Source organism: Microchirus variegatus (assembly GCF_963457635.1).
Source record: "Microchirus variegatus genome assembly, chromosome: 1".
In the NCBI taxonomy this organism is placed as follows: Eukaryota; Metazoa; Chordata; class Actinopteri; order Pleuronectiformes; family Soleidae; genus Microchirus; species Microchirus variegatus.
The window spans coordinates 44773456-44789491 of record NC_139802.1 but is presented as its reverse complement, the minus strand read 5'-3'; the positions used below and the strand labels follow the sequence as shown (position 1 = coordinate 44789491).

The following is a 16036-nucleotide window of genomic DNA, read 5'->3' as shown; positions in this document are numbered from 1 at the left end:
GTCTGTGAGAAGCTTGTACATCCATCCATCCATTTATCCATCCATCTGTTGATTTATCCATCATTCATTCATCCATCCATTCATGCATTCATTTATCCATCCATCATCCATTCATCTACATCCATTTATCCATCCATTCATTCCGAGATACTTTTTGTTTTTGAGAAGAAAGTCAGCTCACTGTCAAAGTGCATCAGGGAAAATGAATCATTTCCTGATTTTCAAAAATTCATTAAAATTATTCCTTAAGAGGTTTGCAAATATTTTCAACAGATCCTTGTTCAGGGCAATGATGACTAGTATGATGGTAAATTTCAAGTCATTCCGAGATACTTTTTGTTTTTTTGAAGAAAGTCAGCTCATTGTGAAAGTGCATCAGGGCAAATGGATCATTTCCTGATTTTCAAAAATTCATTAAAATTATTCCTTAAGAGTTTTGCAAATATTTTCAACAGATCCTTGTTCAGGGCGATGCCGACTATTATGATGGTAAATTTCAAGTCATTCCGAGATACTTTTTTTTTCGAGAAGAAAATCAGTTCACTGTCAAAGTGCATCAGGAAAAATAGATCATTTCATGATTTTCAAAAATTCGTTAAAATTATTCCGTAAGAGGTTTGCAAATATTTTCAACAGATCCTTGTTCAGGGCGATGCCGACTATTATGATGGTGAATTTCAAGTCATTCCGAGATACTTTTTGTTTTTTTGAAGAAACTCAGCTCACTGTCAAAGTGAATCAGGGCAAATGGATTATTTCCTGATTTTCAAAAATTCATGAAAATTATTCCGTAAGAGGTTTGCAAATATTTTCAACAGATCCTTGTTCAGGGCGATGCCAACTATTATGATGGTAAATTTCAAGTCATTCCGAGATACTTTTTTTTTCGAGAAGAAAATCAGTTCACTGTCAAAGTGCATCAGGAAAAATGGATAATTTCATGATTTTCAAAAATTCATTAAAATTATTCCTTAAGAGTTTTGCAAATATTTTCAACAGATCCTTGTTCAGGGCGATGCCGACTATTATGATGGTGAATTTCAAGTCATTCTGAGATACTTTTTGTTTTTTTGAAGAAAGTCAGCTCACTGTCAAAGTGCATCAGGAAAAATGGATAATTTCATGATTTTCAAAAATTCATGAAAATTATTCCGTAAGAGGTTTGCAAATATTTTCAACGGATCCTTGTTCAGGGCGATGCAGACTATTATGATGGTGAATTTCAAGTCATTCCGAGATACTTTTTGTTTTTGAGAAGAAACTCAGCTCACTGTCAAAGTGCATCAGGGCAAATGGATCATTTCCTGATTTTCAAAAATTCATAAAAATTATTCCTTAAGAGGTTTGCAAATATTTTCAACAGATCCGTGTTCAGGGCAATGATGACTAGTATGATGGTAAATTTCAAGTAATTCCGAGATTCTATTTTTTTTTTAGACAAAAGCCAACTCACTGTCAAAGTGCATCAGGGCAAATGGATCATTTCCTGATTTTCAAAAATTCATGAAAATTATTCCTTAAGAGATTTGCAAATATTTTCAACGGATCCTTGTTCAGGCCGATGCAGACTATTATGATGGTACATTTTATGTCATTCCGAGATACTTTTTGTTTTTGAGAAGAAAGTCAGCTCACTGTCAAAGTGCATCATGGCAAATGGATCATTTCCTGATTTTCAAAAATTCATGAAAAATATTCCGTAAGCAGTTTGCAAATATTTTCAACAGATCCTTGTTCAGGGCGATGCCGACTATTATGATGGTAAATTTCAAGTCATTCCGAGATACTTTTTGTTTTTTTGAAGAAAGTCAGCTCACTGTCAAAGTGCATCAGGAAAAATGGATCATTTCATGATTTTCAAAAATTCGTTAAAATTATTCCTTAAGAGTTTTGCAAATATTTTCATCAGATCCTTGTTCAAGGCGATGCCGACTATTATGATGGTAAATTTCAAGTCATTCCGAGATACTTTTTGTTTTCGAGAAGAAAGTCAGTTCACTGTCAAAGTGCATCAGGGAAAATGGATAATTTCCTGATTTTCAAAAATTCCGTAAAATTATTCCTTAAGAGGTTTGCAAATATTTTCAACGGATCCTTGTTCAGGGCGATGCCGACTATTATGACCACACACATGATGACAGTGGGGGGCGTGGTTACCTGCAGGCTGCCTCTGGGACAGTACTCCGTCACGATGCAGATGTTGGGCGGGTCGATGCAGGCCCCGATGAACCGGGTCAGGTGGTTGAACTGAACGTCTCTCATCTGAAAATAACCACACAGACAAACAAATAAATAAATAAACAAACAGCAGCAGAAGCACTGGCAGCAGCAGCTCATCAGAATAGTCTGTTTGCAGTCGGCGAGTTTTTTTTTTCCCTACGTGTTCAGACACATTCCTACGCTCGGGGCGTCCAGTCGAAACATGTGCATGTGCATAAATTGCCCTCGGAGGTTATGAAAGAGCCAGTGTGTTAGTGCTGCTGCTGCTGCTGCTGCTACTGCTGTGATTAAAAAAGCGAAGTGTTGAGGTGCTGAGAGGACGAATGAGCAGGAAGGAATCATGGACGATCATCACCAATCACGCATGTTTTACGACAACTTTAGAACTGTCATCTCACGTCCTTAAATTGGCCTAACATGGCTAAGCTACGCAAGAACTTACTTATTTGTTCCTCGAGGCAGAAAACACCACCTTCCCAAAAATAAACAGCTGTACAAAAACAGTGGAGTTGTGTAAACATACTGGCCTTTGAAGGCTTAAAATTTCAGAAATGTTATTAATATTTGATATGTATATTTTAGGCTGAAGTAGCTTTAAAAGACTGACTCATTTAAAGTGGAAAAAAATATTAAGATATAATGTTTTTACAGAAGTTTTTGGGAAGGTGCCATTTTTGCCGCTAGGAACAAATATGTGAGTTTTTTTTAAAATCTGACACTGCAAAAAAAATAACAATGCATCAAAATCAATGTTTCTGCTAATCATTGACCCATCCCAGGGCCTAATAATTATTATTATCAAATTCACCTTGAAATGTATTTTATTGAAATTTTGGGGTCTTTTTTTTGAGAAAAAACTGGAGTTGTGTAAACATACTGGCCTTTAAAGGGTTAAAAAAATAACAAATGTTATTAATATTTGATATGTATACTTCAGGCTGAAGTAGCTTTAAAAGACTGACTCATAAAGTGGGAAAAAAATATTAATATATAATGTTTTTACAGCAGTTTTTGGGGAGGTGTCATTTTCTGCCACCAGGGACAAATTTGTAAGTTTTTGTTTAAAGGAACTCTTAAGGGTTAAACCTTAAAACCAGTGAGGATAAAAAGTGAATTATTGTGTTTCTTCTTCTGCAGCTTCATCCTCTGACTCAGCAGAAGCCAGCGTGAAACGTGAAAAACAACGTTCATCGTTTACTTTTTTCTCGCGACGTGTTAGCCTAGCCTTTGACCTACATAATCTGCGGTGAGGTGAGGTGAGAGAGGAGGAGGAGGAGGAGGAGGAGGAGAGGGAGGTCTGGCAGACAAGTGGTTAAGTTTCCACTGGCAGATCCGTGGTTCTCTCTCTTCTCTCCATCTGGTCGCGAGCTGAGGTTTGACAGACGATCAGATCCTCGGGCGTCTGAGACGCTGCCAGCTCAGACTGAAGCCGAGAGGCCGCACCAGGCGTCCGAGAGAGAGTCTAAAGTTAAAGTTTATCATAAAACTGCAGTGCTGAGAATACGCCATCAAAATAGGTACATTTAACACCGACGTAGAGTGTATTCAACTCTTTTAGTGTTTATTTACCGCTTAAAAGAGTTCAACTGAACACGAATACAAAGTCTATTTAATTGTCTGGTGTTAAAATGTCAACAAAACAGTTCAATTTAACACCAATTTAGCGTATATTTAACTCGTGTACTATAAAATACCACCAAAAGAATGAAATTAAACACCAGTATTGAGAGTATTTGACTCTTTCAGTATAAAATACTACTAAAAGAATGAAATTCAACAACAATATTGAGTGTATTTGACTCTTTTAGTATAAAATACCACCAAAAGATTTAAATTAAACACCAATATTGAGTGTATTTGACTCTTTTAGTGTAATATATCACTAAAAGAATGAAATTAAACACCAATTAAGCGTGTATGTAACTAGTGTAGTATATAATACCACCAAAATAATTAAATTAAACACCAATATTGAGAGTATTTGACTCTTTTAGTGTAATATATCAACAAAAGAAGGAAATTAAACACATATATTGAGAGTATTTTACTCTTTTTGTATAAAATACCACCAAAGGCGGTAAATTTAACACCAATCTAGTGTGTTTGACTCTTTTAGTATAAAATACAACTAAGATATTTAAATGTAACACCAATTTCGAGTGTATTTGACTCTTTTAGTAAAAAATACTACTAGTAGAATTAAATTAAACACCAATATTGAGAGTATTTGACTCTTTTTGTATAAAATACCACCAAAACAGTTCAATTTAACACCAATTTAGAGTGTATTTGACTCTTTGATTATAATACCACCAAAATAGTTAAATTAAATACCAGTATTGAGAGTATTTGACTCTTTTTGTATAAAATACCACCAAAACAGTTCAATTCAACCCCAATATTGAGAGTATTTGACTCTTTGTATAAAATACTACCAAAACAGTTTAATTTAACACAAATTTAGAGTGTATTTGACTCTTTGAGTAAAAAATACTACCAAAAGAATGAAATTAAACACTAATTCAGAGTGTATTTGACTCTTTTAGTAATAAAACATCACCAAAACAGTTCAATTTAACACCACTTTAGAGTGTATTTGACTCTTTTGATACAAAATACCACCAAAAGAATGCAGTTATACACCATTATTGAGAGTATTTGACTCTTTAAGTATAAAATACCACTAGAAGAATGAGATTAAACATCACTATTGAGAGTATTTGACTCTTGACTCTTTTGACACTGCACACGATCAGTGTTTCCACGTCTAAATGTCAAAGTGTTTGCAGACGAGTCGCCTAAATGCGTCGTGACCGTGGCGTCTGCAGAGCGCTGGACGACGTGTGACAGAGAAGAAAGAGACGGTCGTTAAACAGAGACGAGGCCTCGTATAAACGCAGCCGCGCTGAGTTTCCAGCAGCACCACAAACCACATTAATTGTAAGAAATTTCCTGTTCCGCAGCTTCCTTATCGTAAATATTTCCCCCCTCGTTCTCGCTCTTTTCTCCACCAGCAGCTGCTAAGGTTTGACGAGACACTTTGGTGAATTCTTGAGCGACGTGTGACATCCGGCAGGTTTTAAAATCTGTTTTAAAACTCATCTTTTGCAGCTAGCTAGAGGAAACACACGCAGCTACAAACAAGACGCAGTTAGCATCATCAAAAGGGGCAGCAACCTTTGTCAACAAGGCTAATTGTGAGCAAAACAAGAAAAAATGGTTAAATGAGTTACTTATGACGCTGTTAGCATGACTAGTTATGGGGAAATGTTTAGCAACCTAAGACGCTGTTAGCATCAGCTTTTGCAGCTAGCTAGAGGAAACACACGCAGCTACAAACAAGACGCAGTTAGCATCATCAAAAGGGCAGCAACCTTTGTCAACAAGGCTAATTGTGAGCAAAACAAGAAAAAATGGTTAAATGTGTTACTTATGACGCTGTTAGCATGACTAGTTATGGGGAAATGTTTAGCAACCTAAGACGCTGTTAGCATCAGCTTTTGCAGCTAGCTAGAGGAAACACACGCAGCTACAAACAAGACGCAGTTTGCATCATCAAAAGGGCAACAACTTTTGTCAACAAGGCTAATTGTGAGCAAAACAAAAAAAAAGGTCAAATGTGTGGCTACTTATGACGCTGTTAGCATGACTAGTTATGGGGAAATGTTTAGCAACCTGAGACGCTGTTAGCATCACTTTTAGCTACTTTTAATAAACAATCCGAGTCAAAATGTGTTACAATTAAATGTGTAAACTTTTGCAGCTAGGTAGAGGAAACACAAGCAGCTACAAAAAGGAAGCAGTTAGCATCATCAAAAGGGCAACAACTTTTGTCAACAAGGCTAATTGTGAGCAAAACAAAAAAAATGGTTAAATGTGTTACTTATGACGCTGTTAGCATGACTAGTTATGGGGAAATGTTTAGCAACCTATGACGCTGTTAGCATCAGCTTTTGCAGCTAGCTAGAGGAAACACACACAGCTACAGACAAGACGCAGTTAGCATCATCAAAAGGGCTACAACTTTTGTCAACAAGGCTAATTGTGAGCAAAACAAGAAAAAATGGTTAAATGTGTTACTTATGACGCTGTTAGCATGACTAGTTATGGGGAAATGTTTAGCAACCTAAGACGCTGTTAGCATCAGCTTTTGCAGCTAGCTAGAGGAAACACACGCAGCTACAAACAAGACGCAGTTAGCATCATCAAAAGGGCAACAACTTTTGTCAACAAGGCTAATTGTGAGCAAAACAAAAAAAAAATGTTTAAATGTGTGGCTACTTATGACGCTGTTAGCATGACTAGTTATGGGGAAGTGTTTAGCAAGCCAAGACGCTGTTAGCATCACTTTTTGCAACTTTTGATAAACAATCCGAGTCAAAATGTGTAACAATAAAATGTGTAAACTTTTGCAGCTAGATAGAGAAAACACACGCAGCTACAAACAAGACGCAGTTAGCATCATCAAAGGGGCAGCACATATACAAAGCTAATTGTGAGCAACACACTAGCTACTCCATGAAACACAAAAACAACTTTCTATTAGCACGAGTCATTCAGTGCTTTTTGACCACTTTAGCCAAGCAATGCTAACTCAAAGCTAGAGGGTTCTGCTTCTGCTAACGGAACTGTATAGCCTCCTAGCATTGATGCTTTGACTAAATATGGCGGCTTATGCCGGTGTGCGTTAAGCTTTAGCAAAGGTCTCAGTGCATGGGTTTATTCAAACGAATCATGAACATGTTGGTTTATAACCATGAAAAAGACACTCACGTGCTTGAGTTCCAGTAGCACTTGTCTGGTTAGCTCGATCCTCTTCTTGTTGACGTGTTTGATGGCCACCAGGTTTCCCTGCGTTCAAGAATAGAAGACAACGATGACGAGTTCAGTTTATAAAAAGAGTGACGTTAAACAAAGACGCACTGACGGGAAAACAGGCCTGAAAAAACATGATGTTTTCAGTGGTGAATGACAGGAACACACATGTTAGCTTAGTGGCATTAGCTGTTTATTAGCTGTCATTAGGTGATGCTAGCAATGCGTATTGAGAACCAGAAATTATTCATTGGTTGGTGCCAAAATATCAATAAATATATCAACAAAATGAAGTTGGCCATCACTCTAACTTTGTGTTAGCAAGTAGAAAATGCTAACAAACTGCACAAATAATAAGGAAGCTGCGCTGCGTTGTTGACTCACCAGCAAAACACTAGCTACTAAAAAAACTTTCTATTAACATGAGTCATTACTTTCAGTACTTTTTGACCACTATAGCCAAGCTAATGTTCCGCAAAGATAACGTTAAACAATGCTCCTGCTAACAGAACTGCAGCTTCATCAGTGTGTAGCCTCCTAGCATTGATGCTAAAAGAAACCTTGTTATGGTTAAAATGTGTGTCTACTTACGACGCTGTTAGCGTCACTTTTAGGTAGTTTTAATAAATAATATTTGTCAAATTTTGCTATAATTAAATGTGAAGCTACTTCAGATGCCATTGGCGTCACTTTTAGGGAACTTTTAATGTATTAGTGAAATAATCTTATGGCTAAATGTGAAGCTACTTCAGATGTTAGCATTGCTTTTAAGTTTTAATGTATTTTAGTTTGAATGTGTTATGCTTTAATGTGTCGCTACATTAGACACTGTTAGCGTAATTTTCACGGCGTTAAAAGTATTTGTGAAAGACGATAACTATGGTTAAATGTGGAGCTACATAAGATGCCGTTAGCATCACTTTTAGGGAACTTTAAATGTATTTGTGAAAGACGGTAACTATGGTTAAACGTGCAGCTACATAAGATGCCGTTAGCATCACATTTATGAAACTTTTAACGTATTTGTGAAAGATGGTAACTATGGTTAAACGTGCCGCTACATAAGATGCCGTTAGCATCACATTTAGGAAACTTTTAACGTATTTGTGAAAAGACGGTAACTATGGTTAAACGTGCAGCTACATAAGATGCCGTTAGCATCACTTTTAGGGAACTTTTAACGTATTTGTGAAAGACGGTAACTACGGTTAAACGTGCAGCTACATAAGATGCCGTTAGCATCACTTTTAGGGAACTTTTAACGTATTTGTGAAATAATCTTAGTTTAAACTACATGTGAAGCTACTTCAGATGTTAGCATTGCTTTTACGTTTTAACTTATTTTAGTTTGAATGTGTTATGTTTTAATGTGTCGCTACATTAGACACGGTTAGCGTCATTTTTACGACGTTAAAAGTATTTGTGAAAGACGGTAACTATGGTTAAATGTGCAGCTACATAAGATGCCGTTAGCATCACTTTTAGGGAACTTTTAACGTCCCGTATGTGCTAAATAATCCTCGTTAAAACTTGTATTGAGCCGAGTATCGATGTCAATACGCAGTATTGGGTTGGCATTAAAACCCCAGCGATACCTCGGTGAGTGGCGCTTAATTATTTATTGCATAATGCAGCTTTAAAGCGGATGGATTTTCTCCGCCTTTGCTGACAGTTTGGACAGTTCGTGTCGCAGCATCTGCTCATCGGCTCCTGTGTCGGTGTCACATTTAATCACCTCGGGCCTGTTTCCGAATTTGAGAAGAAGTGTATCGGCAGCGTCGCCGTGACATCAGCGTTTATACGTTTAAAAAAAAAAAAAACGGTCGTGTCGTTATTGCAGCTTTTTCGTAGCGTCAACAAAAACAGCAGCAACAACTGGCGTCCAGACCGCTGCTGCTGCTGCTGCTGCCACGGCGACGGTCGTGGAGAAAGAAAAAAAGGGGGAAGAAAATGGACTCATTCTGCAGCAGCTACCTAAAAATCGCCCACTCTCCCTCTTTCTCTTTCTCTGCAGCTCTTTCCTCGGCGAGTGTGCACATGTGTGGGTGGGAAGGGAAGAGGGAGAGTGCGCAGGAGTTGAAAATGTCAGAACTCACTAAGCCTTACCTTAAAATAGCCCGTTTTTGCAAATAGCTGATATTTTCCATGGGCAGTTATCAAGGAGCCGTAGCTGGAGCCTCTCTGAGATTAAGAGGAAGAAGAAGAAGAAGAAGAAGAGGGGGAATCATGTTTAGATTACAGGGTTAAATCAGACGTTAGCCGCTTGTTCCCTAAGAAAAACGCGTGACATTCACACAAAATACTTGATGAAATTGCCTTTTACTTATATTATTTGAGAAAATAAAGAGTTTTTTTTTTTTTTATTATATATTACGCCAACTCAAAGTCCTTGAGTTAACGTCTGCTCTGCAAAATAGTTTTAAAAAAAAAGTGAAGTGGGCGCTCGCTCTGCACTGGCAGCACAATCGACTACACATTTGTATAGAATGCAAATATTGGCAACACATGGCAAAGTGGAAAATACATTGGTCTGGAAAATGACAGTGTTTTCCACACACACACACACACACACAGACACGGGCATGTGCACGTGCACACACGCACACACGCGCGCGCACGCACGTTATTCCAGGAACCGGACTGGAAATCTGTAATGAAAAAGGTGTGTGCATGTGCTTTTCATGAACGCTCGCATGTGGAGCACGAAATGAACCCCCCAAAAAGAAGACGCATTAGCTGTTAGAAACAACAGGGTCGAGCCCGGACAGGCTTTATTTAACAGGAAACTGTTACCGCTCACTCTCCCCGCACCAAAGTCCATAGATAAAAACCAACGATTTAATTATCACAGCACACAGGAAGTGTTGATCCACGGCTGCCTACGATAGTAAGTTCAAATGTCCGATTTTGTGATTTCAGTGTTTGAAATCCTTTGTTCGGATTGACCTCAGTGACACAAAGTGACCACACGAGGCAGCAGCGGACCAGTCTGAAAAATATTTTTTTTTGTAATTTAAAAAACCATTGGACATATTCTTAAGATATCAGAGACTTTAGCTGTCTTTATGAACCAGGACAGTCATTTTGCTCCCCATTTGTGCACCGCTCACTCTCCCTGCACCAAACCCCATAGAGAAAATCAACGATTTAACATCACAGCACATTTGAGTTGTTGATCCACGGCTGCCTACGATATTAAGTTCAAATGTCTTATTTTTTTATAATTTCTGATTGAAATCCTTCATTCAGATTGATCTCAGAAGCTCCTGTGTCAACGTGAGATAAAATCGCCGATTTTCTCAATGGGCTTTGGTGCAGGAGAGTGAACTTCAGTTTCCAGTCTGAAATGTTTTTTTATATAATGGTGAGATAAAGCAGTGAACATATTCTTAAGATATCAGAGACTTTAGCTGTCTTTATGAACCAGGACAGTCATTTTGCGCCCATTTGTGCACCGCTCACTCTCCCTGCACCAAACCCCATAGAGAAAATCAACGATTTAACATAACAGCACATTTGTGTTGTTGATCCACGGCTGCCTAGGATATTAAGTTCAAATGTCTTATTTTTGTCATTTCTGTATAAAATCCTTTATTCAGATTTACCTCAGTGACACAAAATGACCACACGAGGCAGCAGTGGACCAGCAGCTCCTGTGTCAACGTGAGATCAAATCGCTTGTTGTTATATAATGGTGAGATAAAGCAGTGAACATATTCTTAAGATATCTGAGACTTTAGCTGTCTTTATGAACCAGGACCGTCATTTTGCGCCCATTTGTGCACCGCTCACTCTCCCTGCACCAAACCCCATAGAGAAAATCAACGATTTAACTATCACAGCACACAGGAAGTGTTGATCCACGGCTGCCTACGATGTTAAGTTCAAATGTCTTATTTTTTTATAATTTCTGATTGAAATCCTTCATTCAGATTGATCTCAGAAGCTCCTGTGTCAACGTGAGATAAAATCGCCGATTTTCTCAATGGGCTTTGGTGCAGGAGAGTGAACTTCAGTTTCCAGTCTGAAATGTTTTTTTATATAATGGTGAGATAAAGCAGTGAACATATTCTTAAGATATCTGAGACTTCAGCTGTCTTTATGAACCAGGACAGTCATTTTGCGCCCATTTGTGCACCGCTCACTCTCCCACACCAAAGTCCATAGAGAAAATAAAAGATTTAACATCATAGCACATTTGAGTTGTTGATCCACGGTTGCCTACTATATTAAGTTCAAATGTGTTATTTTTTATCATTTCTGATTGAAATCCTTCATTCAGATTGACCGCAGTGACACAAAGTGACCACACGAGGCAGCAGTGGACCAGCAGCTCCTGTGTCAACGTGAGCTAAAATCGCTTGTTGTTATATAATGGTGAGATAAAGCAGTGAACATATTCTTAAGATATCTGAGACTTTAGCTGTCTTTATGAACCAGGACCGTCATTTTGCGCCCATTTGTGCACCGCTCACTCTCCCTGCACCAAACCCCATAGAGAAAATCAACGATTTAATATCACAGCACACAGGAGTTGTTGATCCACGGTTGCCTACGATATTAAGTTCAAATGTCTTATTTTTTATCATTTCTGATTGAAATCCTTCATTCAGATTGACCGCAGTGACACAAAGTGACCACACGAGGCAGCAGTGGACCAGCAGCTCCTGTGTCAACGTGAGATAAAATCGCTTGTTGTTATATAATGGTGAGATAAAGCAGTGAACATATTCTTAAGATATCTGAGACTTTAGCTGTCTTTATGAACCAGGACCGTCATTTTGCGCCCATTTGTGCACCGCTCACTCTCCCTGCACCAAACCCCATAGAGAAAATCAACGATTTAACATCATAGACCTCAGTGACCACACGAGGCAGCAGTGGACCAGCAGCTCCTGTGTCAACGTGAGATAAAATCGCTTGTTGTTATATAATGGTGACATAAAGCAGTGAACATATTCTTAAGATATCTGAGACTTTAGCTGTCTTTATGAACCAGGACAGTCATTTTGCGCCCATTTGTGCACCGCTCACTCTCCCTGCACCAAACCCCATAGAGAAAATCAACGATTTAACATCACAGCACACAGGAGTTGTTGATCCACAGCTGCCTACGATATTAAGTTCAAATGTGTTATTTTTGTCATTTCTGTATAAAATCCTTTATTCAGATTGACCGCAGTGACACAAAGTGACCACACGAGGCAGCAGTGGACCAGCAGCTCCTGTGTCAACGTGAGATAAAATCGCTTGTTGTTATATAATGGTGAGATAAAGCAGTGAACATATTCTTAAGATATCTGAGACTTTAGCTGTCTTTATGAACCAGGACCGTCATTTTGCGCCCATTTGTGCACCGCTCACTCTCCCTGCACCAAACCCCATAGAGAAAATCAACGATTTAACATCATAGACCTCAGTGACCACACGAGGCAGCAGCGGACCAGCAGCTCCTGTGTCGACGTGAGCTAAAATCGCCGATTTTCTCTATGGGGTTTGGTGCAGGGAGAGCGAGTGGGTTTACAAACTTGAGTTTCCAGTCAGAAAAACACTTTTGTTATGTTGAGATACAGACGTGTCGTGAACATACGACACGTGTTTAGATATCTAAATATAGCTACAGATATGGGTGGAGCGCCCCCTGGTGAAGAAACCCGACACTCCACGAAAGACACGACGACGGAATTTCATACGTACACATACGCGGCGGCGGCGGCGGCGGCGGCGGCGGCCTGGTGAGAGCTTATTTTAACAATCGTTTAATAAGCGTCTTCCACCGCACGCAGTTCTCAGGCTCTCAGGAATGTGTAAACTAACAAAAAAGCGATTTGGACGATTTGGACGGAGCGTCTCGCTGCTGAAGCTCTGCTGCTTCTGAGAAAAACCACACACTGCATTTTTAATACGGCAGCAGCAGCAGCAGCAGCAGCAGCATCAGTGTGTAAACACCAGAAAACTTCAGACGTGACCAATTAGCTTTTCCTCAAATCCTAGCGGGTCTAATCATCATCATCATCGTCGTCGTCGTCCTGAGACTGATCATCAGTTCTGTGTGAGCGTTTCCTGTCTGGCACACGCCGCCGCATCGCGTAATCCGCGCGTTAATCCCACGCGAGGCTGTGCCGGCGACGCAGAGCTCGGGAATTACGACGAAAAGAATCGACGCCGTCGTGTTTACGGTTGTCGCTAATGGATTAATCCGTCAGCGACAGGGCTACGAGCACGTTCGCGGGGTCGGTTCGTGGAGGTCAGCGCCGCGCGGGGGGGGGGGGGGGGGGGGCAGTGATCAATGTGTAATTGTATAAAATTTGTTTAAAACGCATTTTTTGGACGAGGCAGAGAAAGAAAAACAATATTAAAGCCACTTAACGACACTTTATGAACCGCGTTCTCTCCCTGCACCAAAGTCCGTAGAGAAAATCATCGTTTTTAGCTCACAGAGACACAGGAGCTGCTGGACCTCTGCTGCCTCGTGTGGTCACTTTGTGTCACTGAGGATTTTCAAAAGCCGAATTGACAAAATAAGATATTTGAGCTTAGCGACGGAGGCAGCAGTGGATCAACAGCTCCTGTGAACTCCTGCGAGCTGTGATGTTAAAATCGCTGATTTTTTTCTATGGGGTTTGGTGCGGGGAGAGTGAGATGTTTATAAAATAACTTAAGATCTTCTCCCACTGTCTCCTTATGAATGAATTATGAGTGTCGACTGCTGCGCTCTCACGTTAACTCACTCCGACATGAATCTGGGACTCTGATTGAGGCGGCCGGGTGGAGTCGTGTCCGCGTTTGCACTTTCCGTAACGCTGCGAAAAACAGCTCGACTAGAGAAAAAAAATCTGCCAAATAATATTCGTCTCCTACGACGCTTTTGTGAAAAGGAAAAAAAATAATGCGTCACCGACTGGGGGTGAACGTGTGCGTACCTGTGAGAGGGTGAGGCGACTCCCGGCCCGCTTGTGATACTTGTTGGGACTCTCGAACTGAAGGTCCTCCCAGCGAATCCTCCACAACATCCCGGCCAACTCCTTCTCCAGCTTCAGTTTCCTGGGGAAAACAATCACGACAATGTCACATGAAGAACACTGGGACAAACAAACAGAGGTGTCAAACCTGTGGCGCGTGGACCACATGTGGCCCGCCAGGCGATTACATGCGGCCCGCCACTTGCTAGCAATAAGTTTTTAGTTTAGTGTTATAATTACAGTTAGACCAGATAGACTTTTTTTGTGGAAAAACGAAAAAATTCTGATGCTATTTGGGAGTTTATGCTGTTGCATGTCTGTCTATCGATCTATCTATCTATGCTAGCAAACGTTAACTAGCTAACAGAAATCCCCCATCTATCTATCTATCTATCTATCTATCTATCTATCTATCTATCTATCTATCTATCTATCTATCTATCTATCTATCTATCTATCTATCTATCTATCTATCTATCTTTCTATCTATCTATCTATCTATGCTAGCAATACAACTGTTAACTAGCTAACAGAAATCCCCCACTTGTTTTCTTTCTTTCATTGCTAGCTCTAACAACACAACATCTATCTATCTATCTATCTATCTATCTATCTATCTATCTATCTATCTATCTATCTATCTATCTATCTATCTATCTATCTATCTATCTATCTATCTATCTATCTATCTACCTATCTATCTTTGCCAGCAAACGTTAACTAGCTAACAGAAATCCTCCACTTGTTTTCTAGCTCTAACAACACAACAGTTAACTAGCTAAAAGAAACCCCAGCTGTATTTTCTTTTTTTCTCTATCTATCTATCTATCTATCTATCTATCTATCTATCTATCTATCTATCTATCTATCTATCTATCTATCTATCTATCTATCTATCTATCTATCTATCTATCTATCTATCTATCTATCTATCTATCTATCTATCACAAACGTTAACTCGCTAACCCCCAGTTGTTTACTTTCTTTGCTAGCTATAACAACACAACAGTTTAACTAGCTAACAGTAAGAAAGACAGAATATGATACTATATAATATATTATATATAGCATTAATTTTATAAAATAATTAATTTTATGCTGTGAGGAATTATTTTAAGGTGTCAAACCTGTGGCCCGCGGTCCCCACGTGGCCCACCGGTCGATTACATGCGGCGCGCCACTTGCTAGCAATAATTTGTACTTTAGTGTTATAATTACATAACCTTACATATACATCGAAACAAACACTTTTACTTTGAAATCTGTGAAATGTCATGATGAATTTTCTTAATTGCGATATTCAGCTTATGGAATATTATGTTATCATTTTAACGTAACAGTTGTTTTGACCAGACTGAGGCGCTCATCGGCCCCTCGGGTCGTTTGACTTTGAGGAGATTGAACCTTATGCTAACAGCTAATTGCGTCGTTTGCTTCAGTTACATTTTAATCTCCGTCTTTTCCTGGAGGTATTTCCTGACTGTGTCGACGCACTTAACGCGCGTTTGCGTTTTATTAGATTTTAACTCCGTGGCGACGTAATTACGCTCTGCTTATTGAACTTTGGCGAAGGCTGAAACATTTTTTTTTTTTTTAAAGGTGAATATTTTTAAAGGCCGGGACAAAGGGTTCTTTCTTTCAAACACACAAACATGGTTTTCGCAGTAAAGACCTTCCTGCAGTTTAATCAGTGACTCCCATGTAAATAGAGACGTTGCTGAAAATTCAAATTGGCCTTAAAAAATACCATCTCATTAGCTTTTAAACACGGCGTTCTGTGCATCTGACGCAAATGTTTGACTTTAAATAAATACTGTCGAGTTTTTCTGATGAGTCACTGCAGTTATTTGTTCAGCAGAATAAAAAAAGAAACAACCCTGATAAAGATTAGAATCAGTTTTCACTCCCACAACCTTTATTTTTTATTTCATTTTTTTTTAAACCACTGACTCAGGCGTCCTCACCTTGCTATAACAAAACTCTCATTAAAAAGTTGCACAGATAAACATGAATATACATGATTTAACTCAATGCACTGA

At 39.1% G+C, this 16036-nt stretch overlaps 1 protein-coding gene across 1 annotated transcript in view; it reads right to left on the bottom strand.

The window, feature by feature from the left end:
• The window catches only part of npr2 (natriuretic peptide receptor 2), a gene marked incomplete at its 5' end in the record, with an annotated part of 73388 nt that overhangs the window by 16753 nt on the left and 40599 nt on the right, over positions 1-16036 (bottom strand). Inside the window, 4 exons of the mRNA XM_083895453.1 lie at positions 2158-2262; positions 6994-7071; positions 9142-9216; positions 13959-14079. Coding sequence (XP_083751579.1) covers positions 2158-2262; positions 6994-7071; positions 9142-9216; positions 13959-14079 — 379 coding nt within the window. The remainder of the gene's footprint in view (positions 1-2157; positions 2263-6993; positions 7072-9141; positions 9217-13958; positions 14080-16036) is intronic.